Raw genomic sequence first — 25,278 nt, 5'->3', positions numbered from 1 at the left:
CCATCTGGCTTCTAAGGGCCCAGTGAGCTGCAAGTCAAGAGGGATCATAGAAGACATGGGAGGTCAGGGGTGCTCTGGTGGAGAGGGGCCTTAGCAGGCCCTAGGGTTAGGAAGGACGTGTGCTAATGAGTGAGACCCACGCTCTTCCCTCCTCCTCCCTGTGCGTTCCTCCCTCCACCCTCTGTGTGCAGCGCAGCCGTTCCCTGAAAGGCATTGCCAGCTGCTGGTTTTCACACACACGGGGAAAGCACCACAGCGAGTGAGTCACTCTAGGAATTAGCTCATTTCCAAGTTCCTAGGTGGTGAAACAGAGTTTGAGCACAGCCACCCAACTCTCCTACGTACTGTATGGCTTCTTGTCACGCGTGTGTGTGTGTGTGTGTGTGTGTGTGTGTGTGTGTGAGAGAGAGAGAGAGAGAGAGAGAGAGAGAGACAGACAGACAGACAGACAGACAGACAGAGACAGAGAGAGGTGGGCATTTGTGTGTGATATGTACGTGTGTGTATGTACTGGGAACACATATGTGTATCCTACATATATATGTGGAGACCCGAAATTGATGTTGCATGTCTTTCTTGATTCCTCTCCACTTTATTGGTTTTTAAATTGTTGTTGTTGTTTTGAGACAGGGCTTCTCTGTGTAACTTTGGCTATCCAGGACTCGCTCTATAGACCAGGCTGGCCTCGAACTCACAGAGATCTGTCTGCCTCTGTCTCCCTGAGTGCTAGGATTACAGGCTTGCAGCACCATGCCTGGCTGACTACTTTCCACTTCATGACGGGTCTTTCACTAACACAGAACTGGCCAATTTCAGGCAGTCTAGCTAGCTAGTTTGTTCTGGGGAATCCCCTGTCTCTGTCTCCCAAGTGCTGGGATGATAGGCAGCTGCCGTGCCTGCCTGGCTTTTACGTGAGGCCTGGGAATCCAGAGCCCAGGGCTCATGCTTCTGCAGCAAGTGATTTACCCCTCAGCTGTCTGCCCAGCTCCATGCTTTACGATCTCTGCACAAACACCGCCTGTCAGGCTGCATGTGCCAGTGCCAAGCAATGAGTCACCACCCTCATGTTGGCTTCTGGGAAGCCAAGTGTATCCAAGGCCACTCAGGCAGATCCCTGCTCTGGTCCTGGGGGAACGTGGAGCAGGGCTCTGGGCACTGGGTGTCTCCCAGAGTATGAAAGGACGAAGCTTGGGGCTGAGGCCTGACCTCTGGCCTCCAGGATGCCTGGGCTCCCTGGCAACCCCTGCGATGCGCTCTGGGCAGCATACTGTTTCTGTTACTCTGATGAAATATTCTGTTGAGTTCTTGTATGAGTGCCCTTGGGGGCAGAGGGTAGCAGAGGCAACATTATTTATGTGTTTAAAGGGTTGAATTACTCATCACCTTTCCTTTATCGTCTGATCCCCCTGAGAGAAAATGAGTCCTGCCTTTTTCAGGCTTTCTGGTTTGAGGCAGCGGTGCTCTCCACAGCCCAATGCACTCTGAGCTTGCAAGGCCAGGCTTCGGTCCCCATCCCATCATAGCTGCCTATTATAGCAACTACCCAGAATCCACCTGGCCTCCACTCTGCATGGCCTGTGGGTTAGAAGGAACAGTAGACAGGGGTCTTTGTTCTGTGGTAGCAAAGACTGTCTAGATTGCTAGTTGAGCCCCCCCACACACACACGCACACACACAGGTGATGGCTGGCAACAACTTGCTGTGAGTGACAGCCGTGAGGACACCACAGGTGTTGTGGGCCAAGAGAGAAGATGCTGGAGGTGCCGTTTCGACTTTGAGACTTAATTTCCTTATCTGTAAAGTGGGGATAACAGATCTGTTTTGCCTGTTTAAGGGAACTGGGAAGCAAAGGAAGAGATGAACACCCACCTTGAAATCAGAAAGCAGGCTGGGATGTGGCTCAGTTGTAGATGCTTACCTGAAATGCATGCAGCTCTGGGTTCAGTCCAATCACTGCATAAACAGGACATGGGGCACGGGTGTGGAATCCCAGAACTTGATGTAGAAGTGGAGGATTATAAAGTCTAGGTCACCCTCGACATCATAGCAAGTTCAAGTTCAGCAGGGAGATGGGTGACCCTATCTCATTAAAGAGAGAGAGAGAATAAACAATAATAAAACCAGCTCCGAATCACCGTAGGCTACAGAGCCAGTTTATGGCCAGCCTCTGCTGCATTATACTCTGTCTCAAACAAGATGAAAAACCACAAACCTAGAAATTAGAGAGGGTGCCAGATGACTAGTATCTAAGTTCTCCAAAAATAGAGACTGAAGCTTTTCTTCAGTCTTCCATTCCTCCCTCCCTCTTTCTTCTACCTTCCAACTTTCTATAGTAGTTTTTTCCTATCTTCACACATCTTCAGAATGTCTTCCCTGAATAAATCCTGTGGCTCCTGCAGATCAGAGAGTGACAGGGGAGCTGGAGAGAGGAAAAGAATGGAAGGAGGAAAAGGGCAGGTGTCTCACAAGATCACGTTGAGGAAAGTTGGGATGTGCAAGAGCGAGGCTTGTATTTGAGTGCATCAGTGCTCTCCCGGTGTGATGCAGACAGAACGGTCATCCTGAGAGTATGTGAAGTTTCATTTCATTGTGTGTTGGGTGAGACCCATGGGATATGGCTGCAACCTTCACTGCGGCCTTACCCTCACTCAGGCGTTGTGGAGCCTCTAAAGAACCTGCTGCTGTCCAGGCTCAGTCACTGCTGGGAAGTGATTCTGCGGTCTCTGCTTAGCAGCATGCAAAGATCACAGTCTAACTCCTGGACAAAGGTAAATCTTTCCCCAAACTCTCCAGCTGTACCATTCCTTAGGGCACTGTGTGGTCACACATTGTCACTGGGGACTGGCTGATGTATGGGTACTGATGGGGTCCTCTAGCAGAGGCTCCTGTGAGTGGCCACAGAGGCTCTCTGGAGACTCTTCTGTCCTCCAGTTTCAGCAATCTTTTTTTTCTGCGCAGATACCGTGTTCTCCTGGCTCAGGCTGTACCAGCTGCAGAAGCCAGTGAACACCCCCTAGCCACTCTCCTGGAGGGCATACTGGTGGTGTGGCCTTTGCAGGGACGATTGAGGTGTATTTAAGGATATGTTTATCCTCGCCCTGTGATTTCTCACAGAAGGTACTGTTCTGACCTTTGCCACTCTGGCCCACCTTCCTGGGCTTTCCTGCACCCATGCCCTCGTGTGCGTTGCTGTGACTGTATTTTCCTACTGTGTGTGTGTTGATTTAGTCTTTTTCTTGTGGATAGATGGTTAGTTGTGTCCAGGCTCCTGCTGTTGTCACAAGGGCTAATGGCATACGGCCTCACATCCTTGCCATATGCTCAAGTTCAAGTATATTAAAGCTGAGCTTCTCCCCAAAAAGATGCAGGGTAAAATGAGTAGGTGGGAGGGTCCCTGACCTTTCACCCCAGCTCTTTCTCTGCCTAGCTTCCATGAACCTATTCTGCTGTGTTATGCCACCCCATTAGGGCTGCCGGTGTCGCCCCTTCACCCATATGTCTTGCACGCTCAGGTCTGTCAGAGGGACCATGGTGGGTGGAGTCTCTCCACCTCTGAGTCTATACATCCCTGAGCTTGAGCCTGTCTTCACCACTTAGAAGCCATATGCCATGTTCTAGCAGACTTTAAACATTATCTTAAATAATGTAAACCGTTCGTTTGCTGGCAGAGGCCTCTGACTTGCAGGCCAGGGTGGCAGAAGGAGGTCAGGGTAGAAAGGTATCTATCTTTTAATGACATATAAGCTCCTGGAAGGTGGAACATTCCTGGCAGTCAGCGCCGTGGGAAGGCTGCAGTGCGATGAAGACTCATTCATGAAATCAGCCCAGAAAGTGCAGAGAAGTGTCCACAGCCAAGCAGCCCCTCATTTAGCTTCTCATGGGAATGAGATCTGAAACCAGAAGGACCTCAGGTGGCTTGCTGCTCGGCACCATGCGTCTAGCCATACCTGCTGGGAGCCATGCTTCCTACCAGTCTCTCTAGGGCCTACTTCAGATCCTGACAGAGAGAAGCCTCCGGAAGGCTGGTCAAGTGGAGTCAGAAGGGACCCAGAGCCAGAGGCAGGGAAGGGCAAGCAGCCCTGCACACAGCTCTGAGAAGGCAGATTTCAGCTCAGTGAAGCGTAGAGCTTTCTAGTAATCAGAGCTGTCCAGAGTATCAGGGACAACATGGATTCATTCCATCAAATAACCAACAGCTGTTTACAAAGCCGCTCAGTGCTGGTACTGTGCCGGACCCCAGGGTAGATGACATGCGAGTAAAACAGTGTCATTCTTCCAGTGGAGAGCCAAGCAGTACCATGTGACTAGGACGGGGCAGGGAAGGTGCTGGAACATGTCTCAGGATCACCTGGCCCACTGAGGTGGTTTAGGGACAGCTTCCTCAAGTAGGTGACATTTGGAGTGAGGCCTCCATTAGCCCTGTGAGGAAGGGATGCCAGTCAGTGCAAAGGCCCTGGGAGCTGGAGAGAGCCATTTGTACTTGAGGTAAGGCTGCAGCTGACTGAAGCTGGAACAGAGCAGACGTTGCCTGCCGACAGAGCTGCTGGATGGAATTTGGCTTGGAGCGTAGGCAAGGAGCTACAAATGCTGACGTCTGGCTGAAGTGGAGGCTGCCATTGTTTGGCCCTTTCTGAAAAGGTGCTACAATTCTGAGTGTCGGTTGATAAGCCTGAGATCAGCATGCTTATATTCTCCTTGTATGTATATATGTGCTCGTGTCTGTGTGTTCACCTGTGTACAGGGGTGGTGTGGAGGCTGGAGGTCAACCTCAGGTGGCTTCCTCAGTCTGCCTCTGCCTTGTTTGTAGGCCTAAGTCTCACTGGTCGGCTAGCTCAGCTAGTGTGCCCCAGGGGTCTGCCCATCTCTGCCTCCCTAGACAGATCTAAAGATGGATGCTCTGTACGTGGCTTTTTACACAGGTGCTGAGAATTGAACTCAGACCCTCATGCTTGCATAGCAAGAGCTTTACTGACTGAGCCATCCCCTAGGCCTATCGGAGGGTCAAATTCATCCTACCTTTTCTAAAATCAGTGACACTGTCTTGAGCTAGGATTTCTGTGTTCTTGCTGAGGCCTACTCTGCTGAACCTTTCAAGACTTTATCTTGTTTTGCTCTCCCAACCCTTGGGTTGCTCAGTGCTTTCCAGATAGAACTTGGAGTGGGAATGGGGGTTGTAATGGGTCATTTGAATTGCTCAGGGACGCACAGCCTGCCAGGGAGAGGCACTGGGACTCCCCCCCGCATCTGCCCAGCTGACGGCCGCATGCTGACCCACTCCCATCTGCTCCAGGCCTGTCTGATGGAAGACAGGCACTGGGCACCACTCCGTCTGTCCATCCTCCATCACCACCTTTTGGGGATCCTGTCATACAACCCCCAAGAAGAGGCCAACTCCTTTGGGGAAGGCAAATTTTTAAAAAGAAGCAGGTCATTTTTTTTTCCAAATCAGTGTTGAAAAAAGAAAAGGAAGAAAGAAGGGGAAACACTTCAGAAGCCTCATGCTTTGCTGGCCTCCTAGGTGGCAAGGATCAATTTCTTGAAGAAAAAAAATCAATCAGTTGGAATGTGTCTTTCTGGAGAAAGTCTGGCATCTGTCAAACGGGGGAAAATAGACCTAGAAAAACTCTCTCCTTGGGTCGTGCGCTGGGGGTTGCTGACTCAGGCCGTATGTTCCAACGTCATTAACAAGTTGAAAGCTGTTGCTCCTTGCAGGGACATGGGGTGGGGGTTGGAGCAGCTCAATTGGGAAAATCCTCTACAAATCGGGGAAGGGTGAGCTTCGGGGAGCAGAGCCTGGGCCTTCTGCACCCATGGAGGTTGCTGACTGCCATGCCACGGCTTTTATCAGGCCCTGTGGCTGGCAGGCTTGCTGAATGCAGAAAGCTGATAGCAGTGTTCTGACAGGTGGCAGTGTTCATTGGCAAACCACTGTTCCCAGTGAAGCCACGTTGGAAGCAAGTCAGGCTAATGTCTTAGGAGGATGGGTAGAGGTGTGAGGGAGCTCCCCTGATACAGGTGAGGTTGTCTGGGGTGTTATCCTTTGACATTGGTGTGTGAGGACAGATGGCTCCCCATGCTTTAGAATGGGATGGGAGGCTGCAGTCCTTCCCACGGGGCTTAGCTGTGACAAGACAGTCTTTGTCAGCTCTAGTCGCTGGCATTTTTCTAAAAAGCATTTTTCAGGGCTAGGATGTAGCTGAGTTGGTAGAGTGCTTGCCTAGCATTCTGGAAGCCCTGGAGCTCATCCATCTCAGCATTGCAAGGACTGGATGTGGTGGTACAAGCCCACAATCACAGCACCCAACGGGCACAGGCAGGAGGATCAGAAGTTCAAAATTACCTTCAGCGACATGACAAGTGGAGGTCAGCCTGAAGTACGGACACTCTGTTTCAAAAATGAGCAAACAAACAGATGAACAAATATGCAAAACCCCCTTTGCCATCCAACCATGGAATTGGGGCTTAGCACAGCCAGGTCTTTTAGCTGAGTTATACGTTCGCCCTCAAGCAGGCTGGCATGGCCCACATGGGAGACAGTGAGCCCTCGATGGGACGGGGCAGAGGCCAGCTCTTCTTGACTTGGCTTCTGTCGTGTCCACTCACATGGGAGACAGTGAGCCCTCGAAGGGACGGGGCAGAGGCCCAGCTCTTCTTGACTTGGCTTCTGCCATGTCTGGTTCCCTTTCATGCCTTTGTGGAGCTGGTGGGAGCTCAGTGAGTAGAATGGAGAAATCAGCGCTGTGGCCGATTAGGCCAGCCAGGTCTAGAAGCAGGGAGGGGACCTGGCCCTGCTTGGGGCAGGGTTGGATTATGTAGTCATGAGGAGCTTCCTGGAGGAGGTGGTATTAAAGTGAACATGACAGGTAGACACATTTACACACAGCACAACTCTTGGGCCTCCTTAAGAGATACGTTTCAGCCGTTGGGTCATGGCCTTCTCTCGTTCTGTTCTCTGAGAGCCAGAAGAGAAAGGTTGCGTATGGCCTTCCCCTTGGTACATGACTGCCCTCCAGCGAGCTGACCCGGACTGCGGCTTTTTCCACCTCCTATCCCAGAACACTAGCTCTCCCTGTTAATGCTGTCTCTCCCTCCTTGTGTCCACCGACAAGAAAATTCTTCCTGGCCCTAACTCAGGCCTTTGGATCATTCTCTGAAAGTGGCACAGTGAGGCCATGATGTCGCTGGTCCTCTACCCAGTCCCAAGAAGAGGAATAATACTAACAGTAGCAAGAGGGGGAAAGAGTGCAGCTGTAAGCTCCAGCTGGAGGTGCTTTGCAGGTCTTAACTTGCTTGGTGTTTGCAGCAACACCCCTGCATTACAGATGAGGCAGGCGAGGAAACTGGGGGTCAGAAAACATGCAGCTAAGGAGTGACAGAGGAAAATACACAAACCTACACCACCACAGGGTGGCAATCGACTGGGTACCAGGGGAGGAAGCTGAGGTGCTGGAGCCTGCTCACAGGGTGGCGGGTGAGCGGGGTGGAACTTTCAGCCCTGGGTCTCCAGACAAGGAGGGGTTTGTGCCCTTCATTTCCTGCCAGCCCTGCAGGGGAACTGCTGCTTTCCTGAACTTGATGGCTCATCTCACGGAGTCAAATGTGGCCACAGCCACCCAAAGGCAAGTCTAGAAGCTGAGAAGAGGAGCCAGCTGTCTTGGCTCTTCATGGCCGAGGATGGAACTCAGGGATGGTGATTACAAAAGACCGTGTGAAACTCATCTCTAGCTGGTTTTAGAACCCCCCTGGAGATTTCTAAAGCCCCCTCTACAGACACAGACACACGTGTCATATAGGGATGCATGACCTTGGCCATGGCAGAATCATTCATGCTAAGCAAGTCACCTCAGAATTGGCACTTAGGCCCTCTTGAATGGAGGTCATTTTGTTTCTAAGCAGAATCCAATGACAACCTGGTCTGCGGCTCCTGCTAGGAATGCTAATGGACTGATCGATGTGCCCTGGGGCACAGGGGAAAGATGGGGTCATGGGAAGCTCCAGAAGCCATGTGCCGTGGAGTTCTGGGGCCAGTCTGTGTCTGGACCCTAGGCCTTCTCTAGCCCTCACTAGGTGTGGGGCTAGGGAGCATGGAAGTTGTCTTTATTTGTCTTGACCTTTTCATGTGAAGGAATTTTATAGTTCCATTAACTAGTGAGACCATTTGCAAGCAGCCAGACAAAATATATTACCGAGAGCACCTGGGGGACTCGTGGGTCGTCTCGGGTGGAATGGTAATAGAATGGAGAATGGATTGGAAGGGCTCTCCACCTCGAGGGCCAGCCAGTGGCCAGGAAGGGCCAGGGTTGTCTCCGTAGCTTGTCTGCTGAGGAGAGCCCCAAATCTGACTTGAGTATTTGCTTGGTGCCGAGCTCTCATGCCGAGACCCAGCTGCCCAGGCGCCTTCTTCCCCAAAGACTGCCCCTGCAGCTGTGGTCCACACCTCAGAGCACATTGTCCCCACACCAAGATGTGTTTGCCTCCCTCTGTCCCTCTCTCCTCTCTCTCTCTTTCCCCCCATACACCCCATTTGGTTGTGTGTGTGTGTGTGTGTGTGTGTGTGAATGCATGCATGTGTGTATGAATGCATGCATGTGTGTGTGGAGTCTGTAGGACAGCATAGCCTCTGGCATGGTCTACCACCTTTTCTTTTCTTTTACACAGTCTCTCACTAGCCTGGAACTCACCAAGTCAGCAAGGCTGGCCGACCAGTGAGTCCCAGGGATCTGCCTCTGCAGCTCTGGAGCTGCATGGCTGTGTCATCACACCTGGCTTTTTTTGTTTTGTTTTAATGTGGGTTCTCAGGCTCAAACTTAGGTCCTTCACTGACTGAGCTATTTCTTCAACACCCCTCAAGCTTCACTTGACTTGGACTCCAAACCAGAAAGCTGCTGCTCTATAGCCCTGCATTCCCAGAGCTAGAGTGACAGTGGGTTATACCACCATCCCCTTCATTTCAGACATGGAGATGGAGGTCCGAAGGAGGGAGGAGCTCAGCCAAGTTCTTAAAGCAAGTCGGCACTGAGTCTGGTACCGTCACGTGTTCATCTCCACCTGAGGCCCAGGTGGCCAGGCAGTGTGTGGATGAGAGCAGCCATGTGCATGGACTCAGACCTCAGCATTGCCCTGGACTGGTTAGGCTTCCAGAAGAGATGGAGGCTGTAATAGGGAGGTGGTCACTGGGGAGAGTTTGGTGGCTAAAGTGGTTGTTTTATAAAGGTGAGGAGAGGGCTGCAGAAGCAGCTCAGTTGGTAGATGCCTGCCTTCCATGCTCCACATCCTGGGTGTTATCACCAGGCGTGCACTGCAGTCCCAGCATTTGGGAGGCGGAAGCAGAAGGGTAGTGAAGTCAACGCAGTCCTTTGCTATATAGCGAGTTTGAGGTCTGCATGGAATACATAAGCCTCATCGTAAAACAAGAAACAAAGACAGGGGAAGGGCTGATGGGAACTGCTAAGGAACAGTATAGCATCCACCCGAGACCCACGGCCATCTCTCAGGCCTGAGGGCCACTCCCCAGGACCTCAGGCCCACGCGGTGCAACCTTCCTCCCTGTCTCTTGCTAGTTGTTCCTGCAGGCTGGACCTACCAGAGGCTAGAGGATGAGGAGGCCTGGGATGCCGTCCATGGAGGTCAGCCCTGGCACAGGGAAGGTGAGGAGGGTAGGAAGGGGTGAGGGCAGCCTCAAGGGGGCCGCCCTGGCATGTAGTCTGATTTTCCGGAATGCACAGCATGGTTCTGACCTACAGGTGAGGGGCTCATGTCACTGACAGAGTGATGTAGACGCAAGTGGACAGGGGTGGGGGGTGTAAGGCTGGAGGAGAAAAAAAGGCGAAAAATGGCGGCCTAACACACCCTCTTCCTAGCCAGATGTGCAGGTAATCCGGGCCTCTCAAAAACATCTCCACTTGGCAGAGGACGGGATCCCAGGATTTGGGCAGGATATGCTTGGCACCGGGCAGAAAGGAAGAACGTTTCACACAGCTTCTTTTCCTGTCACACTCACTACAGTGACTCATGCCACACGAGGCCATTGATCACAGCCGGGTCTTCAGGACTCTGCCACGTTGCTTGTCTCTGGTCCCCAGGAGAAGAGAGGGGGACTAAAATAAAGCAGCAGGTCAGCATAGTGGCTGCTGCAAATCTGCTGTCTGCCGGGCGCCCCTGTTTCCCTCTGGTGGACCAAAGCAGGACTGACTTGCTTTTGTGTTTCCTATGCCTTTTGGACTTGTTTTACTGTCTGGTCATCCTGGAGAGTGATTTCATGGTAGGATAGAGAAAGAGGAAGAATCCACAGCCCATTCTTCTCCAGTTAGGAACCTTCAGCAGCAGGGGCTTTCCTCCATAACATTCCTAGCGTTCAATGTTCTGGGCTCAACTTAACATCTGTCTGTCTCTGAAGAACTCCTCCACACTGTCCTTGTTATTCAAAAGCAGCTACTGGGATATGCCTATGTGTCAATAAAACTTTATTTACAAAAATAGGCAGTAGGTCAGCAGTGCTGTTTCCAGAGGAAGGAAAGAAGGAAGCTCACTGTGATGCCAAAAGTAGGGAAAGGAGGGGATTGAGACTAGAGTAGTGGGTGTGGTTCTCCAGATATCACCCGAGGAAGGGGGGGCAGGACAGCTCGTGTGGTCCTCACAGAGTTTACCTTCATTCCTCATAGGATGTAATCCTGATTTAGCGCTGAGGACAGAGGGGAGGAGGATGAAACACTTGGTGTCAGCGGCACAGATGCTGTTGTCTCCTCTCCCCTACTCCATAGCCCACCATGCTGTCTTTTCTGGCCACCTGGCCTGTGGGCTAGTCCGTGTTGAGCCAAGAGACAGATTGTAGCCTGGATGTCGGCTCTGTGACCTCATATTGAGTAACCTACAGATACCACACTGCACTCTGCAGGGGCAGAAGAATGTGGGACCTGTGGACACTGAGCACCTACTGCGTGGGGCTCACCAAAACTGAGCGGGGAGTAGCCTTCGTCTCCCAGGGGCTGGAGACCTCAGAGGGGCTATAGTGAACTCCCCAAAGCATGCTGGGATGGCCTTTGGTTGAGGTTTGTCTTAGTTGGGGGGGGATTATTGCTGTGTTGTAACATAGTGACCCAAAACAGCTTGGGGAGGAAAGAGTTTATTTGGCTTAATCTTCCACATCACTGTTCCTCAGAGGAAGTCAGGGCAGGAACCTGGAGGCAGGAGCTGATGCGCAGGCCATGGAGGGGTGCTGCTTGCTGGCTTGCTTCCCAAGGCTTGCTCAGCCTTTTTTCTTATAGAACCCAGGACCACAGCCCAGGGATGGCACCACTCACAATGGGCTGAGCCATTCCCCATCAATCACTAATTAAGAAAATGCCCTACAGGCTTGCCTACAAGCCTGATTTTATGGAGACATTTAAACTGAGGCTCCCTCCTCTCTGTTGACTTGAGGTGTGTCAAGCTGACATAAAACTGTGGAGAGCAAGTTTAGGTAACTTGGGTAAGATCTCTAGGCTCAGTATATAGTAGGTACTCAGAAAGTGCTGGCACAGGAAATGCCAATATGGTAGCAGCTGTCATCTGTCTTAGGCATCAAACCCAGATCCTATAGTATATACCCCACAGGCATATGTAATGGTCCTGTGTGTGACATGATCATGAGAACGTGAGGGGTTCAGATCTCATAGTATACATGCACAGTCATATGTGATGATCCTGGGAGGGTGGAGAGAAGGAGAAAGGGAGAGGAGAGGGAGAGGGAAAGAGAGAGGGAGAGAGATGGAGAGAAGAAGAAAGGAAGAAGAGAGGGAGAGGAAAGGGAGAAGGAGAGGAAGAGACAAGGAGGGAGAAGGAGAAAGGGAGAGGAGAAGGAGAGAGAGGGGGAGAGAGAGGGAGAAAGAGAAGGGGAGAGAGGGAAGAGGGGGATGTTGTGGGAGTGTGAAGAGATTTCAATAGTCAGCAGCTCTTGGTTTGGGACACTTACTATTTTTTGGGTGTTCATCGAAGTGTATGTATTACATCTATTTATTTAGTGGGGTAGGGTGGGGCAGGAACTTGCACGTGGCACAGTGTATTTGTGGCGGTCAGAGCTCCAGTTATGGGAGTTGGTTTCCACTTGTGCTTCAGGGATTGAACTTATGTCACCAGACTATACCTTTATCCACCAAGCCATCTCGCCAGCCCTGTAACATTTCATGTAATCTTTGTAACAACTATGAAGTGGGTGCCACTGTTCTCAAGGCATGGGAAGGGGTCATTTCTTACGGTACCGGTGGAGAAATAGTAGTTGGTAAATCTCAGATTTAAACCTAGGTTATATTGTTCTTTCCCACTAGGAATCTGCCAGAAGATCCCTGCAGACCACCCACCATACGTCACAATGAGGGATAGGAGTGAGGATGACTCTGTGTGTGTGTGTGTGTGTGTGTGTGTGTGTGTGTGTGTGTGTGTGTGTGATGAAGCAGGCTCAAGGAAACCCTGTGAGTAGTAACAGCAAAGCTCGAATAGCACTTGCTATCTCCAATCAACACTGCTCTTTATCGATTCGCTTGCTCCCCACCGCCTGTGAGATCTAGCCTGCACCATCTCCCACTGAATGGAGAGGGGTTAACACAGAGATGGAGGTGAGCATAGCCACTGAAAAACACCTGTAGGGCAAGCCCGTGTCCTGGAGGCCATCTGTCCTAACTCCAATGTGTTTCTCAGCAGCAATGACCCCAGCATGCCAGGAGGTTGGAAGATGCTAGAAGCAACAAGATTGGGTGGGAGGGCGATGAGAGGGGGCTGAGGGAGGAGCAGAAGTTCAGATTTCTTACTAGGGCTGGAGAGTGATTCCCTTGACTTGAGGCTGGTCCCATCAAGTCTGCCAGCCCATGAACTCATGGACAGGCAGTGGAAAGAGAGACTTGGCTAAAGCCTCCTGTAATGCTGAAGGAGCCAGGGAGAGGAAGTCAGGGAGCCATGGGTGTATCGAGAAATTTAGAATTTTGGTTTCTTTGAAAAACAGAGATATTTTAGGAATAAGTTTTCGTTTTGATCCCAGGGGTGGGATACAGGGCTGCTACACAGCATCTGACTGATTTGCCTCGTGCTCTAGTAGGGGTGTGGTTTTGCCAGCTGCAGATAGTTTCTGCGGCTGTGTGACATTTGTAATTCTGGAAAGTTTTCAGGGGGTATAAAAATGCTAGAGCCCCAAGAGGCAGGGCGGGTTGTTGGTGGTTGCTGGTGACTGTTGGTGATTATTGGTGTTGGTGGTTATTAGTTGGTTGTTGGTGGTTGTTGGTGGTTGTTGATGATTGTTGGTGGTTGTTGGTGGTTGTTGGTGGTGGTTGTTGGTGATTGTTGTTGGTGGTTGTTGGTGGTTGTTGGTGGTTGTTGGTGGTTGTTGGTGATTGTTGCTGGTGGTTGTTGGTGATTGTTGTTGGTGGTTGTTGGTGGTTGTTGGTGGTTGTTGGTGATTGTTGCTGGTGGTTGTTGGTGATTGTTGTTGGTGGTTGTTGGTGGTTGTTGGTGATTGCTGCTGGTGGTTGTTGGTGGTTGTTGGTGGTTGTTGGTGATTGTTGCTGGTGGTTGTTGGTGGTTGTTGGTGATTGTTGGTGGTGGTTGTTGGTGGTTGTTGGTGGTTGCTGGTGGTTGCTGGTGGTTGCTGGTGATTGTTGGTGATTGTTGGTGGTTGTTGGTGGTTGTTGGTGATTGTTGCTGGTGGTTGTTGGTAGTTGCTGGTGGTTGCTGGTGATTGTTGGTGGTTGCTGGTGGTTGCTGGTGGTTGCTGGTGATTGTTGGTGGTTGCTGGTGGTTGCTGGTGATTGTTGGTGATTGTTGGTGGTTGTTGGTGGTTGTTGGTGATTGTTGGTGGTTGTTGGTGATTGTTGTTGGTGATTGTTGGTGATTGTTGGTGGTTGTTGGTGATTGTTGGTGGTTGTTGGTGATTGTTGGTGATTGTTGGTGGTTGTTGGTTATTGTTGGTGATTGTTGGTGGTTATTAGTTAGTTGTTAGTGGTTGGTGGTGGTTGCTGGTAGTTATTGCTGGTTGTTGGTGGTTGCAGGTGGTTGCTGCTGCTCACAGTTTGTTAAGTCATCGCATACAAAGAAGAAGCAGAAAGAAGAAGGGCAAACTTGACCCAAGGAGCTTGCTGCCCCTGATCAGCAGGAAGTAGTCTAATGATAACATCACTGCTTCCAGCTCCTGACTTTAGTCAGGGATCTCTTTCTTTCCTTTCCTCTCTATCTTTTTTTTTTTTTTCTTCTTTTTCTTATCTCGTGTTCGGGGGTTGAAAGGATGGAAGAAAAGGAGTGGAGAAGTGTGGAAGAAAGAACCCACAAAATAGCTAAATCTGACTACAGTAGGTTCCTAACCCAGTCCCTCCAGAGCTTTATGGCATCTGTAGTCCTGTTACTCTAGGACAGCTACTGTGCGTCCCAGGCATCTGTGGAGAGGCTACTCATTGTTGACTAATTTAGGATCCTGGGTTTGGAGTTAGACTGCCCCAGCTCCAGCCCAAGGGGGTCATGGTATCTTAACTTCACTAAACTCTGGGTGACTCTCCTCCTCCTCTCTTCTCCAGATGTTCAAACATTAGCCTAAAATCCAGATCTAGCAACCTCAGCCCTGGGTGTTTGTCTTCAATATTTCAGGATTCAAACATCTGTCTACACAACACCTATGAAATAAGAATGGATGGCGGTTTTAACCAGCGGATGGTGTGGGCACTGTGGTAGAGCCCTGAGAAGGAGGGGAGAGTGAGGTCTAGAGGGAACATAGAACCCCAGCCACATTCCTGGAAATGGTCTGTTCGGCATGTGTGGGTTGGGGGCCAGTGTTTGAACACAGGGCCAAGCCCGGGCTGTGGCTGCAGTATGTGGGCTGGTGCTTGGCAATATGTACCCAGGACCCTGGAGGGGCCAAGGGATGAGGTGCAGTGTATAGCTTGCTCAGAATGCCCGAAGGCCGTTCCTGCTGGTCAAGGAGAGGGTGCAGGGGTTATGAGAGTCCCAGCTCTCGGGGATCTGAAGAGATGGGGAGGCAGACAGGAAGTTGGCTGGGTCCTTGCTGTTTCCCTTCCCTTCTCCCAGGTGGTCAAAGCCCCTGTCCCTTCCACGGCAGGGTGCGCAGTGTGTGGTAACGGTGGGTCTGGCCTGGCTCCCACTCTCGCTGAGCCTCCCAGGGCCAGCTGCAACCCTCCTGTGCTGTGCTTTGTCTTTATGTTCTTGCTCCTTAGCCTGGATGGGGAGGTGTTGAGTCTGATTAAAAAAAAAAAAGGTATCATGATCTGAGGATACTTCCCTCCCTCCCTCTACCTTCAGTGGCCTCTGTCTCCAGGAAGCTCACCCTGAGTTCCTGACTGACTGACTGATAGGCCATATATACTTGAGATAATGGGTCCCTGAGCCTCAGTCTGTGCTGACAACAAAGGGGCTGGGCATGACATTCTTTCTTCTCTGAGGTATCTTCCTTACTTGACACCCTGCAGGTTTAGAATTTATGGAAGGCTCCTACCACCTCGGCAGAGACCCCACTGTTAAAGTTTGGGCTTTCTGCACTCAGGAGGAAAACAGCTGGAGGTATCCTTGCTGAGCTGAAGCTGATAAGTTGTGATCTAAACAAGTCCAGCTGTGCATCTCGCAGGCTCCTCAACTTTTGTAGAAATAGTGACAGAGGAGAGAGAGCAGCAAGGCCAGCACTGGCAGCTGGCAGAGGCCAAGGAGCTGGCATGAGATGGGGAGCAAGAGATGGGCACCTGCTTTCCTGTGTGTTCCAGGGACACACGGCCACCGTTTGAACCATTTAGAATGTCCTTGGCATAGCAGTACTGGCTAGGGTCTTGCTAGTACCAAGTGAGCAGGTCATTGTGGCTCTAAGTGGAGCTGGTTCTGCAGTTCCAGGATCAGCCTGGTTCCCTAGTGAGGGAGTTGGGGAGCCATCGCTAGGGATGTTCAGTTCTGGGGCTGGGCAGATCCTTGGCATAAACCAGGGCCTTCCTCAACAGCCACTGTGTGGATCGTGGGGGCAGGATATGCAGACCTCTGACCTGTGGGCTATGTGAAGTGGTTCTCCCGGTGCCTTTCCTGCCTGGGAGCTAGACAGAGCTCGGGAAATAACTAAAGGAGCAGTAACTCCGGGGCCAGAATCTACATTAGGGGAGGACTAAAAGACCCCACACCAACCATAACTTGGCCCACTGTTATACCAGCAAACATCTAGGCCCAGCTGGTGAGTCAGTGGCGGCCACTCCAGGCTCACCGCAGGAAGCTACCTGTTCCTCATCCCAGGCCAGAAACAGACAGCAAGATGAATTCTTACAGCTTTCAGAGTAAAAGCCTTTTATCTCAAGCCCACCCAGGAGATTGACAGGGTTGATGATAGCTGCTGATTTCCTGGGCTTGCAGAATTAGTGGGGGTAGCATGTAGGGGTTTTTTGTAATTCTTGGCTGATGGATTAGGTGGTGGGGCAGATCTCTTGGGGAGCAAAGAGTGACCTTGGAAGACGTGGATTCTATCGAAAGGAGAGAGCAATAATCTCCCTTTGTCACACTAGCTGTCAATAAGACTCCTCAATGCCAGTGTGGTGGACGGAAACTTTGCTCACTGCCTAGCCTGGTGGCTCCGGGGCTCTAGCATTTGACTGCATGATAAGAAATTGCCAGGCACTTTCTAATTACAATTATCATCATCATGGATGTCTCTCTTAATTACTTTCTTATAATTAGCTGTTGCTTTTCCCCTCAGCATTTGTATACTTTGCAGATTTGCTGACATTTGAGAACCCCAAAATAGGGATGTTTGAGGAGGGGGGCAGGAAGGAGGGGGCACAGTGTCTGCTCTTGCCAGGAAGCCTGCTACGTGAGGGGCTTTAGCAGAAAGAAACTGTGGCCAGCAAAACATGGAGGGGGCAGGTTTGCTGAGCAGATATGGCAAGAGTTTGGGGAGTGTGATTGGGAGCTTTGACTTGTGTATTACCTCCACAAATCAAACACTGAAATTTTTATATCTTTAGATTTATTTTGCTTTTAATTGTATGTGTCTGTCTATATGAGCATATGCCATGGGTATGTGGATGTCAGTGGAGGCCAGAAGACATTAGATCCTGGAGTTACAAAGTGGTTGAGTTGCCAGATGTGAATGCTGGGAACTGAACTCAAGTTCTCTGGAAGAGCAGCAAGTGTTCTTAACCACTGAGCCACCTCACCAACCATCCCGCCACCACCGTTTTTTTTCCTTTTCCTTTTCTTTTTCTTTTCTTTTCTCTTCTCTCTTTCTCTCTGTAACTTTCTGTGTCTTTGTCTCTCTCTGTCTCACTGTCTCTACCTGTGTCTCTGTCTGTCTGTCTGTCTCTTTCTCTCTCTCTTTGTCTCTCTCATCTTGATCCTCTTCCTTTAAACTCCTGAGCTCACAGGAGCGTGTCACCACATCTAGCCTGAAGGAGGCTGTCTTTTCAAGGTGGGTCTCATGTAGTCCATGACAAGCCTCCGACTTACTCTGCAGCTGAGGATGAACCCACACTCCTGACCTTCCTTCTGCCACTGCCCGAGTGCCAGGATTAGGTGTGTGATGGCACATATGGTTTATGAGATGCGGAGGATTCTCTGTCAACTGAGCTACACCTCCAGCTCCTGAAGGAGATGTTACCAAAAAGCCAAGACTGTGCTGACTCAGGCTGGGGTTTCATTTTAAGAAGTAAGGCTGGGGCAGACACAATGCCCTCTTGCCAGACACATTCCAAAGTTAAACAACTCAGCTCGTACTAAATTTTATGTTTATCCCCCAAGCCAAAGATATGTCAGGTGCATCCTTGGCACCAGGAACCCATGACAAAGTGGCTTCCGCTCTGTGCCCAGATGTCTGGTTCTAACTTTTGGCTTTTCTTCCCTCCCATGCCCTCAGCCCTGTGCACGGAAGAGTGTATGCATGGCCGCTGCGTCTCCCCAGATACCTGCCACTGTGAGCCCGGATGGGGAGGCCCTGACTGCTCTAGCGGTGAGTCTGGGGGCTTTGGGTATCTGTGACCCACGGTTCCGATGTGGGAGGAGGTAGTGACATTTGCACAATTATTCTGCGTGAGGTGCGGATGGCTTGGCATGCCAGAAAGATGCAGTTAATGAGCGGTGGCATTTGCTGAGGCCAAGGGCTCTACGGGGATAGGGAGAAGGTTCATGGGGTCTGTGAGGGTTGTAAATGTAGAGTTGTGGGGTCATTTGTGGGGTCTGTTGATGAGCCGCATCTATATATGGTCTTTGAGGGTTGGGATGAACTTGGGATGTTGTATGTACCTGTATGTTCCAGGAGGTCATTAGGCCTGATCCTTGGCATGGCTGGTTCAGAGACTCAGTTTCATGGGTGTCCGTGGGTGTGTACGGGGCTGGTATATGTTGGTGGCTGCCAGGATTTCTCTGTGACCCAGTTGTAGGAGAAGGGGACACCCCTAGGGGTAGGACACTGTGTTTCTATATTACCATTCATGGAAAATGCCCACTTCTCAGAGAAACCTGCCTGTTAGGAGGCAGGTACATCTGTGGATGATCCAGCAACCCATCACAGCATGCTGTGCCATCTTTATTGTGGTACTAGTCCCCTGGAGGAGGGGTATGTCAGCCAAAGCTTAAGAAATTTACTGCCAAAAGTACGGCTGGAGATGAATCCTCCTCCATCTCCTCTTCCTCCAATAGTCTCAGGTGACCCCCTTCCACAGGTACAGTCTATCACGGGTCAATAGCTGTTTAATGCTGTGGTCCTGTTGGCTTTTCAGGGGCCTTGAATAGCACATTTTCTTCCTGTTTTGAGTTGGGATGGAATCTTTTTTATGGTGACTTAAAGTGAAAGCATACCTAGGCCAACCCACTAGAAGTCTAAGTTCCACTGTTCATGCATATTGGGGAGCCACCCCTGCACCCCCTATCCCATAAAGGGTGTGATGGTTGTAAAACCTTAGGGAGGGGAAGGCTATGTTCACAAATGTTGGCCTATACAGTGTGTGTGACCTCTCCTTCTTTCTGCTGGGCCGGGCAAATCCAGTTGTGGTCTTTGACATGCAGATTTGATACTGGGTGCCTCTGTCTCCGCCTAGCCAGAGCATGAGAAAATGGCGGCTAACAGAAGGCATGGGGTGTGTGGCGTTGTCTAAAGTCTCGGCGGCTCTCCTGCATTGGGAGGGGAAAGGGGCATCTCTGCTCTTAGAGCTTCCAAGAAACCCTCTGTAACATGTGGGGCCCCCAAATGGCTGCGCAGTCTCCTTTCCACCCATTCTCCTGCCTTAAAGAGACAATGTTGCTGAGAAGGAAGGCCACACAAGAAAGAATGAACCTGAGAGATGCATGAGTTAGGGTCCAACCAGGAAGCACAATGCAGGAAGTTGTCCAAGGGCCTGTTTCCTTTCTGTTTTGTTTGGTGTAATTTTGCTGACAGTGGATCTTTGGGGAAGAAATATGTGACTGGAGTGGGTGTATCTGCGGGCTGGGCCTGCTAGCTGCAAAGGTAAGAGTAGCCTGTGAAGAGAGCAACAGAACGAAAAAATCTGAGCACAGGGTTCTTTCCTGAGACTCATACTCCAACCAAGGACCATGCATGGAGATAACCTAGAACCCCTGCACAGATGTAGCCCATGGCAGTTCAGATCCAACTAGGTTCCAAGTAATGGGAACAGGGACTGCCTCTGACATAATCTGATTGGCCTGCTCTTTGATCAGGGGGGAGCAGCCTTACCAGGCCACAGAAGATGACAATGCAGCCACTCCTGATGAAATCTGATAGACTAGGATCAGAAGGAAGGAGAGGAAGACCTCCCCTATCAGTGGACTTGGGGAGGGGCATGCGTGAAGAAGGGGGAGGGGAGGTGGGGTTGGGAGGAGAGGAGGAAGGGGTTTATGGGGGGACACAAAGTGAATAAAGTGTAATTAATAAACATTTAAAAAAGATAATAAACTAAATGGAAGAATGTAGATTATTTAAAAAAAAAAAGAGTAGCCTGTGAAGGAGGGGATGAGGCCTCAGTCTCTCTCAGGCTGTGTGCTTACAGCTGGTTCAGTTCTGTGTGGACAGGTAGGTCTGGAGAGCCTTTTAGCTACTATATTTGTCATCTCTGGTTTGCCATCTGGTAGTGTTTGATGAATGGGATTCAACAGTGTTGAGCAGGTCTTGACCTGTGGAGTGCGTTTACCAACCACCAGGGTTCCTCCACAGAGTAACACTAGGATAACTCAGCCACCTGAGTTATCACATCTGGGGCTGGTCAAACACATCGCTTGCTCCCTCTTCTCTAAATCCTCCTGCTGAGACAAGGGCCACTATCTCTGGGTGACTATCGGCTCAAAGGACCCTGATCCCTGGGATCTACTCGAAGACAGATACTATTGGAGCCAAAGAAAGTCCTAAAGGATGGGTTCTGTAAGAGTCAGGGTTATTATTACTGTAAACAAATGCCTGCTAAAACAGTCTGAAAGGATGGATCTACTTCAGCTCACAGTTTCAGAGAGTTCAATCCATGGTTGCTTGGCTGAACATCATGGTGGTAGGAATAAGACAGATAAACTAACAGGAAGGAAAGAGAGGGAGCTGGGAAGAAATGGACAAGAGACCTGCCAAAGACCCACTCCCTGCCACCTACTTCCTCCAACTAGTCCCCACTTCCTAAAGTTTCTGCCAACTTTTAAAATAATGCCACCTTCTGGGAGAGGAACAGTTCAGCACACGAAGCTGTGGTCTATTTTCTACTCAGCCTATAGCGGACTTCAGGCTCATATTGAAGTAAAGCAGCCCTCAATCAGGGGAATTCACAGATTCTCACTTTGGAGCACTGGAAGCGTACGTGCTTGGCTGAGAGCCTTCCAACCCTTGCTTGAATCCTTCCAGAGAGAGGAAACTCACTACTTCCTGTAGAAGTTCGTTTTGACTGCTGGGAAATCTCCCCCCCACCCCCAGCTGCAGTGGAAATAGTTCTCTGGTTCCTGCCGTTGGCTCTTGCTTGAAGTAAAGACTAGAGCAGGTTGATCAATTGCCGTGATCTTTTTCTTGGCAGCCTGGAATTTCTCCCAAGGAACTTGCTGGACAAGGCCACAGGCTGTGGATACAGAGTGAGATGCACCAGATCAGAGGATAATAACCACTGAGGCCGCATGGAAGAACAGGGGGCCTCCCACGGCTCAGCCGTTCGGGAATTACAGGGCAGCCATTGATCTCCTCCCCAGCTCTTCTTCTCTGAAAAAGAAAATGTCTTTTGGGACATCATTTGGGCTGCCTCCCCATCTGTCTTTTTTCCATAGCCTGTGGCCTCAATTGCCCCTTAAATTATCATTCTTATATCCAAGCACATAACAGCAGGCTTGCCATGACCAGTGTTGAAAGAGAATGGCTTTACTACCTGTCCTGCCATCGATTGAACTTGACCATGCGTTGGACACTTTCTTGATCTTATTTCATCTTCACAGCACCTGGGTGCTCAGGAATTCTTAGGCCTGTTTTACAGCTGGAAAAGACACCACACAGAGAGTCTAAAGATGCTCCCATGGACACAGCTAACCAGTAAATGATGAAACTGGACTATGTGAAAACCTCGGGTCCTGGGAAGAGTAGCAAATATTTGTAACCAATGAGCTGTCTCTCCAGCCCCTGAAATATGTTTTCAGTGTGAAAACAGTTGCTCTCCAGGCAAGAAAGAGTCCGTGTGTAAGCTTTGACCCTGTTGTAGGGAGAGGAGTCAGCCGGGAGATACAGATCTTGATCGGGTTTGATCTGCGAGTAGGCACCTGCTGTGTTGCTGGACGTCTGCCCACCTGCTCTGCAGTGCAGGGGAGGAGGGACTCTCAGGGGCAGCGTCCTTCCTGGAGCTCTCAGGTGGGGTCTGTACACGAGGTGGGAAAGCTTCAGGTTGTCTTTGGTGGGAAACACCAGGGTTGCTTGATTTAGATTATTTTTTCCCCATTGATTTTTAAGTTATACCTCTTCACGTTAAAAAAATATATATCAAAGTTTGCCAAGAACATGGACTCTGGGTCACAGCCCAGGATCATCTGTCCTGGCCTGTGGCTGGCAGTAACCATGGCATTTCTCTGATATTTGCGTTCAGTGCTGGACCTGGATCCCACGTGTGTGCTAGCCTGAGACTTGCTGCTTTAATTCAGCCCTAAGCTCATTCTCTTGTCAATAAGCATGAGTCTCCTCTGGATTTTTAATGGCCATCTAGACTTCCGTTCTGTAGTTCACTGAGTGTGTCTCAGTAGGCCTGGCTGGTGAACACTAATGCTTGTTTCTGATTCTTCCCTGTCGCCAGATCCTTTGGGCTGGTTAGTTGTAGAACTTGAAATTTTTTCACAGTTTAGGAAGTACTGGATGGGTCTGGGCTGGGACTCAGTTGGCAGAGGGCTTGCCTGGCACTAACTGCTGTGTGTTCATCCCCAGTGCTATGTGAACTGAGCATGTTGGCAAAAGCCTATGATCCCAGCACTCCAGAGGTAGAGACAGGAGGGTCATCCTTGGCTGCAGAGTGAGCTTGAGGCCAACCTGGAACACTTGAAACTGTGTCTCAAAAAAAAAAAAAAATCAATAACAACAAAAAAAAAAAAACCCTTTCAATATGCTACTGATTCACCCTTTCACACCCACGGATACAGAGGGCTGGATGTACCCCCAGCCCAACACATGTCTTAGGGAATCCTTTGACTTGTGGTTGATGAAAATTCCAGAGTTCAGAGCATGGGCAAAGCAGCCTGACCACACTTGTGGAGGAACGTTGCGCTGAGGCTGAGCTTGTCTCTCTGGCCACGTGGTCTCCCCTGCCCAGTGTGTACTATGTACTCTTTCTTTGAAGCCTACCCAAGGCAGCTGAGTTGCATACAGACACTTCTTTATTCTAGAAGTATGTAGAGCCAATGAGATGGCTCAGTGGGTAAGGGTGTTCATTGCCAAGCCTGACAACCCAAGTCTGACCCCACGATCTACAGTGGAAGGAGAGAACCAACTCCTACATGTTATCTTCTGACCACCACATGCACACACACGCACGCGCACACACACTGAATAAAATGTAATAAAAATGTAAGTGTGTATGTAAACTATACAAGGCAGTACATGTCTTTAATCCAGGCACTGGAGAGGTAGAGGCAGAAGGATCAGGAATTCAAGGAACATCCTTGGATACATGGTGAATTCAAGGGCAGCCTGGGCTACATGAGGCCTTGGAGAGAGAGAGAGAAAGAGAGAGAGAGAGAGAGAGAGAGAAGAAAGCAAAGCACTTGGCAACTCCATTATATTCGATGTAGGCCCCTGGGTTTGGGAGCTCCCTGGGTGAACCAGCACTGTTTCTAAAGTGGCCAAGGATTGATCACAACCAGTGACACAAAGACAGTCATGACCGCAAGCCGCTTCCCTGGAGATTTTCCTCTATGTGAATTTTGGCACAGACCTTCTAAGAATCTTTCGGGGACTTTTTCAAAATCCTGGGATTATGTATGTCTGAAGGGCCTGGGGTCCTGGGTGAAAATGTCGGAGCAATTCCTCTTGCACCTGTCTCTCCCGCTTCCCCTCAGCAGCCCGATTTCTTCCCGGGGATAAATTCCCGGAAGTGGCAGGGAAGGATGTAAATATCCGTCATCTGGTACCTGCCCCTGCCCTGCCTTTTGCAGCTGCCATGGGAGCGAAGGATTAATCATTTTGACAGTTCTCAAGAAGACAAATCTGGCTCTGAGGCAACGACAGGGGCTCTGCATGCTCTTACAGACTTGGAGCCCCCACTGCCTAATTTCTTTAAGGGCCATCGCTAATTCCTCTCTGCTCCGGAAAGGAAGGAGGAGACAGGCCGGTTTTGTGGATTGTTTGAGCGCTTCACCCAAGCAATATGGGGAAACGAAGTGGCCGCATGCTTGGCCATAAACCCGTGTCCCATATAATAATGAAGCAGGAAAGGACGGGACATTGGTTTATACAGGATAAGACAACAGAGTGGCCCTTATTAAACTGTACAAGGCTTACGAGTGGAGATAAAAGGGGAAAGAAGTTTTCCTATATTGAATATCTAGCTTTTTAAAGTAATTAGGAATATTAAAGCGCTGACAATGATTGAGATAGAAACATTATTCATAACTTTTATTTCCGTGCTGGGCAATGATCCAGTATATTTCATTTATGAGGTCTGAGCTGTAAGGAGAAGGACGTGAGCCAATTCCTAAATTAAATATGCCCTGTTAACTTTTATAAATGATGCCTAAGAATTAACTTGGAAGTTTAAGCTTTCATTGTATTATTTAATTATTGTCTTTCCCAGGCCCCACTTCTCTGTTCCCATGGTGCTTTGCAGTTTGGGTTACAGACCACAGAATAGGATTTGGGGTTTGGTCTGAGGGATCCCCAGAAGAAGTGGGTGGGGTCAGTGTGAAAGAGGCTAACATCCTGGATCTCGCCAGCACCTTACCTGCCTGGAGCTTCCTGGGAAAGCCTGTGGCAGTTGCCCAGGTGTCCCACTGGCTGGCAAGCTCCTCCCCACTCTGGGATCCTGGGATCTTGGTGGGACTGCCCAGCAGCCCTGAGGAGTAACTGCAGCGGCGCCCAACTTCTGCCAAGTCCAGTGTCTTACCTTGAATGGTGGTAGGGGCCAGTGTGGCTCTCTGTTAGTTTTGCAGATGAAAATAAAATACCAAGCTTGGTGTAGCTAAGTTAGTAGAGTGCATGCCCAACACAGAGAAGACACTGGCTTTATCCCCAGCACCACATTAAATCAGCTTGGGGGTTGGTGTACACCTTTTGTTCCAGCACTCAGGTGGCACAGACAGGAGGATCAGGCGTTCAAAGTCCACCCTCAGACGTAATGAGTTCAGTATGAGACTGGCTCAAACATAATTACAATTAAAATTATAAAAGAAAAGAAAAGAAAACCCCTACCAGCTCCAACTTGAGCCAGCTAGGGGCCTGCTTGGTCACAGGGATTCTCAAACTGACCTTTAACAAATTGTGGTTAAAGTGTACATCGCATAAAATTTACCGTGGTAACCGTGTTTGTGACATCAGTACAGTCAAGTGATTGCGCAGTCAACACTACCTACCGCCAAAACTTTTCCTCTTCTCCGACTGCAGCTCTGAAGCCATCAAGCACTGACTCCAGCCTCCCTTCCCCCACCCCTGGGGAAGGTTTTCTTGTTTTGTTTTGTTTTGTTTTGTTTTGTTTTTTTTTGAGGGTGCCCGGGTTAAGACAGGGTCTCCCTATGTAAACCCAGCTGGCCTTGAACTCATAGAGATCCACCTGACTCTGCCTCTCATGTGCTAGGATTGAAGTTGTGTGCCACCATGTCCAGCTCCAAGTTTCCTTTCTCTCTGACTCTGACTACCCTGTT

At 50.0% G+C, this 25,278-nt stretch overlaps 1 protein-coding gene across 21 annotated transcripts in view; it reads left to right on the top strand.

The window, feature by feature from the left end:
- The window catches only part of Megf11 (multiple EGF like domains 11), a 314,659-nt gene that overhangs the window by 132,219 nt on the left and 157,162 nt on the right, over positions 1–25,278 (top strand). For all 21 annotated transcript variants that reach the window (XR_009592252.1, XR_009592253.1, XM_060384901.1 and 18 more), the window contains exon 5: positions 17,849–17,941. Coding sequence is in view for 19 of the 21 variants with exons in the window: in XM_060384901.1 (XP_060240884.1) it covers positions 17,849–17,941 (93 nt within the window). In the remaining 2 variants the exon portion in view is untranslated. The remainder of the gene's footprint in view (positions 1–17,848; positions 17,942–25,278) is intronic.

Source organism: Meriones unguiculatus, chromosome 6, assembly GCF_030254825.1.
Source record: "Meriones unguiculatus strain TT.TT164.6M chromosome 6, Bangor_MerUng_6.1, whole genome shotgun sequence".
Classification (NCBI taxonomy): Eukaryota; Metazoa; Chordata; class Mammalia; order Rodentia; family Muridae; genus Meriones; species Meriones unguiculatus.
This window is presented reverse-complemented; position numbering and strand designations above follow the sequence as displayed.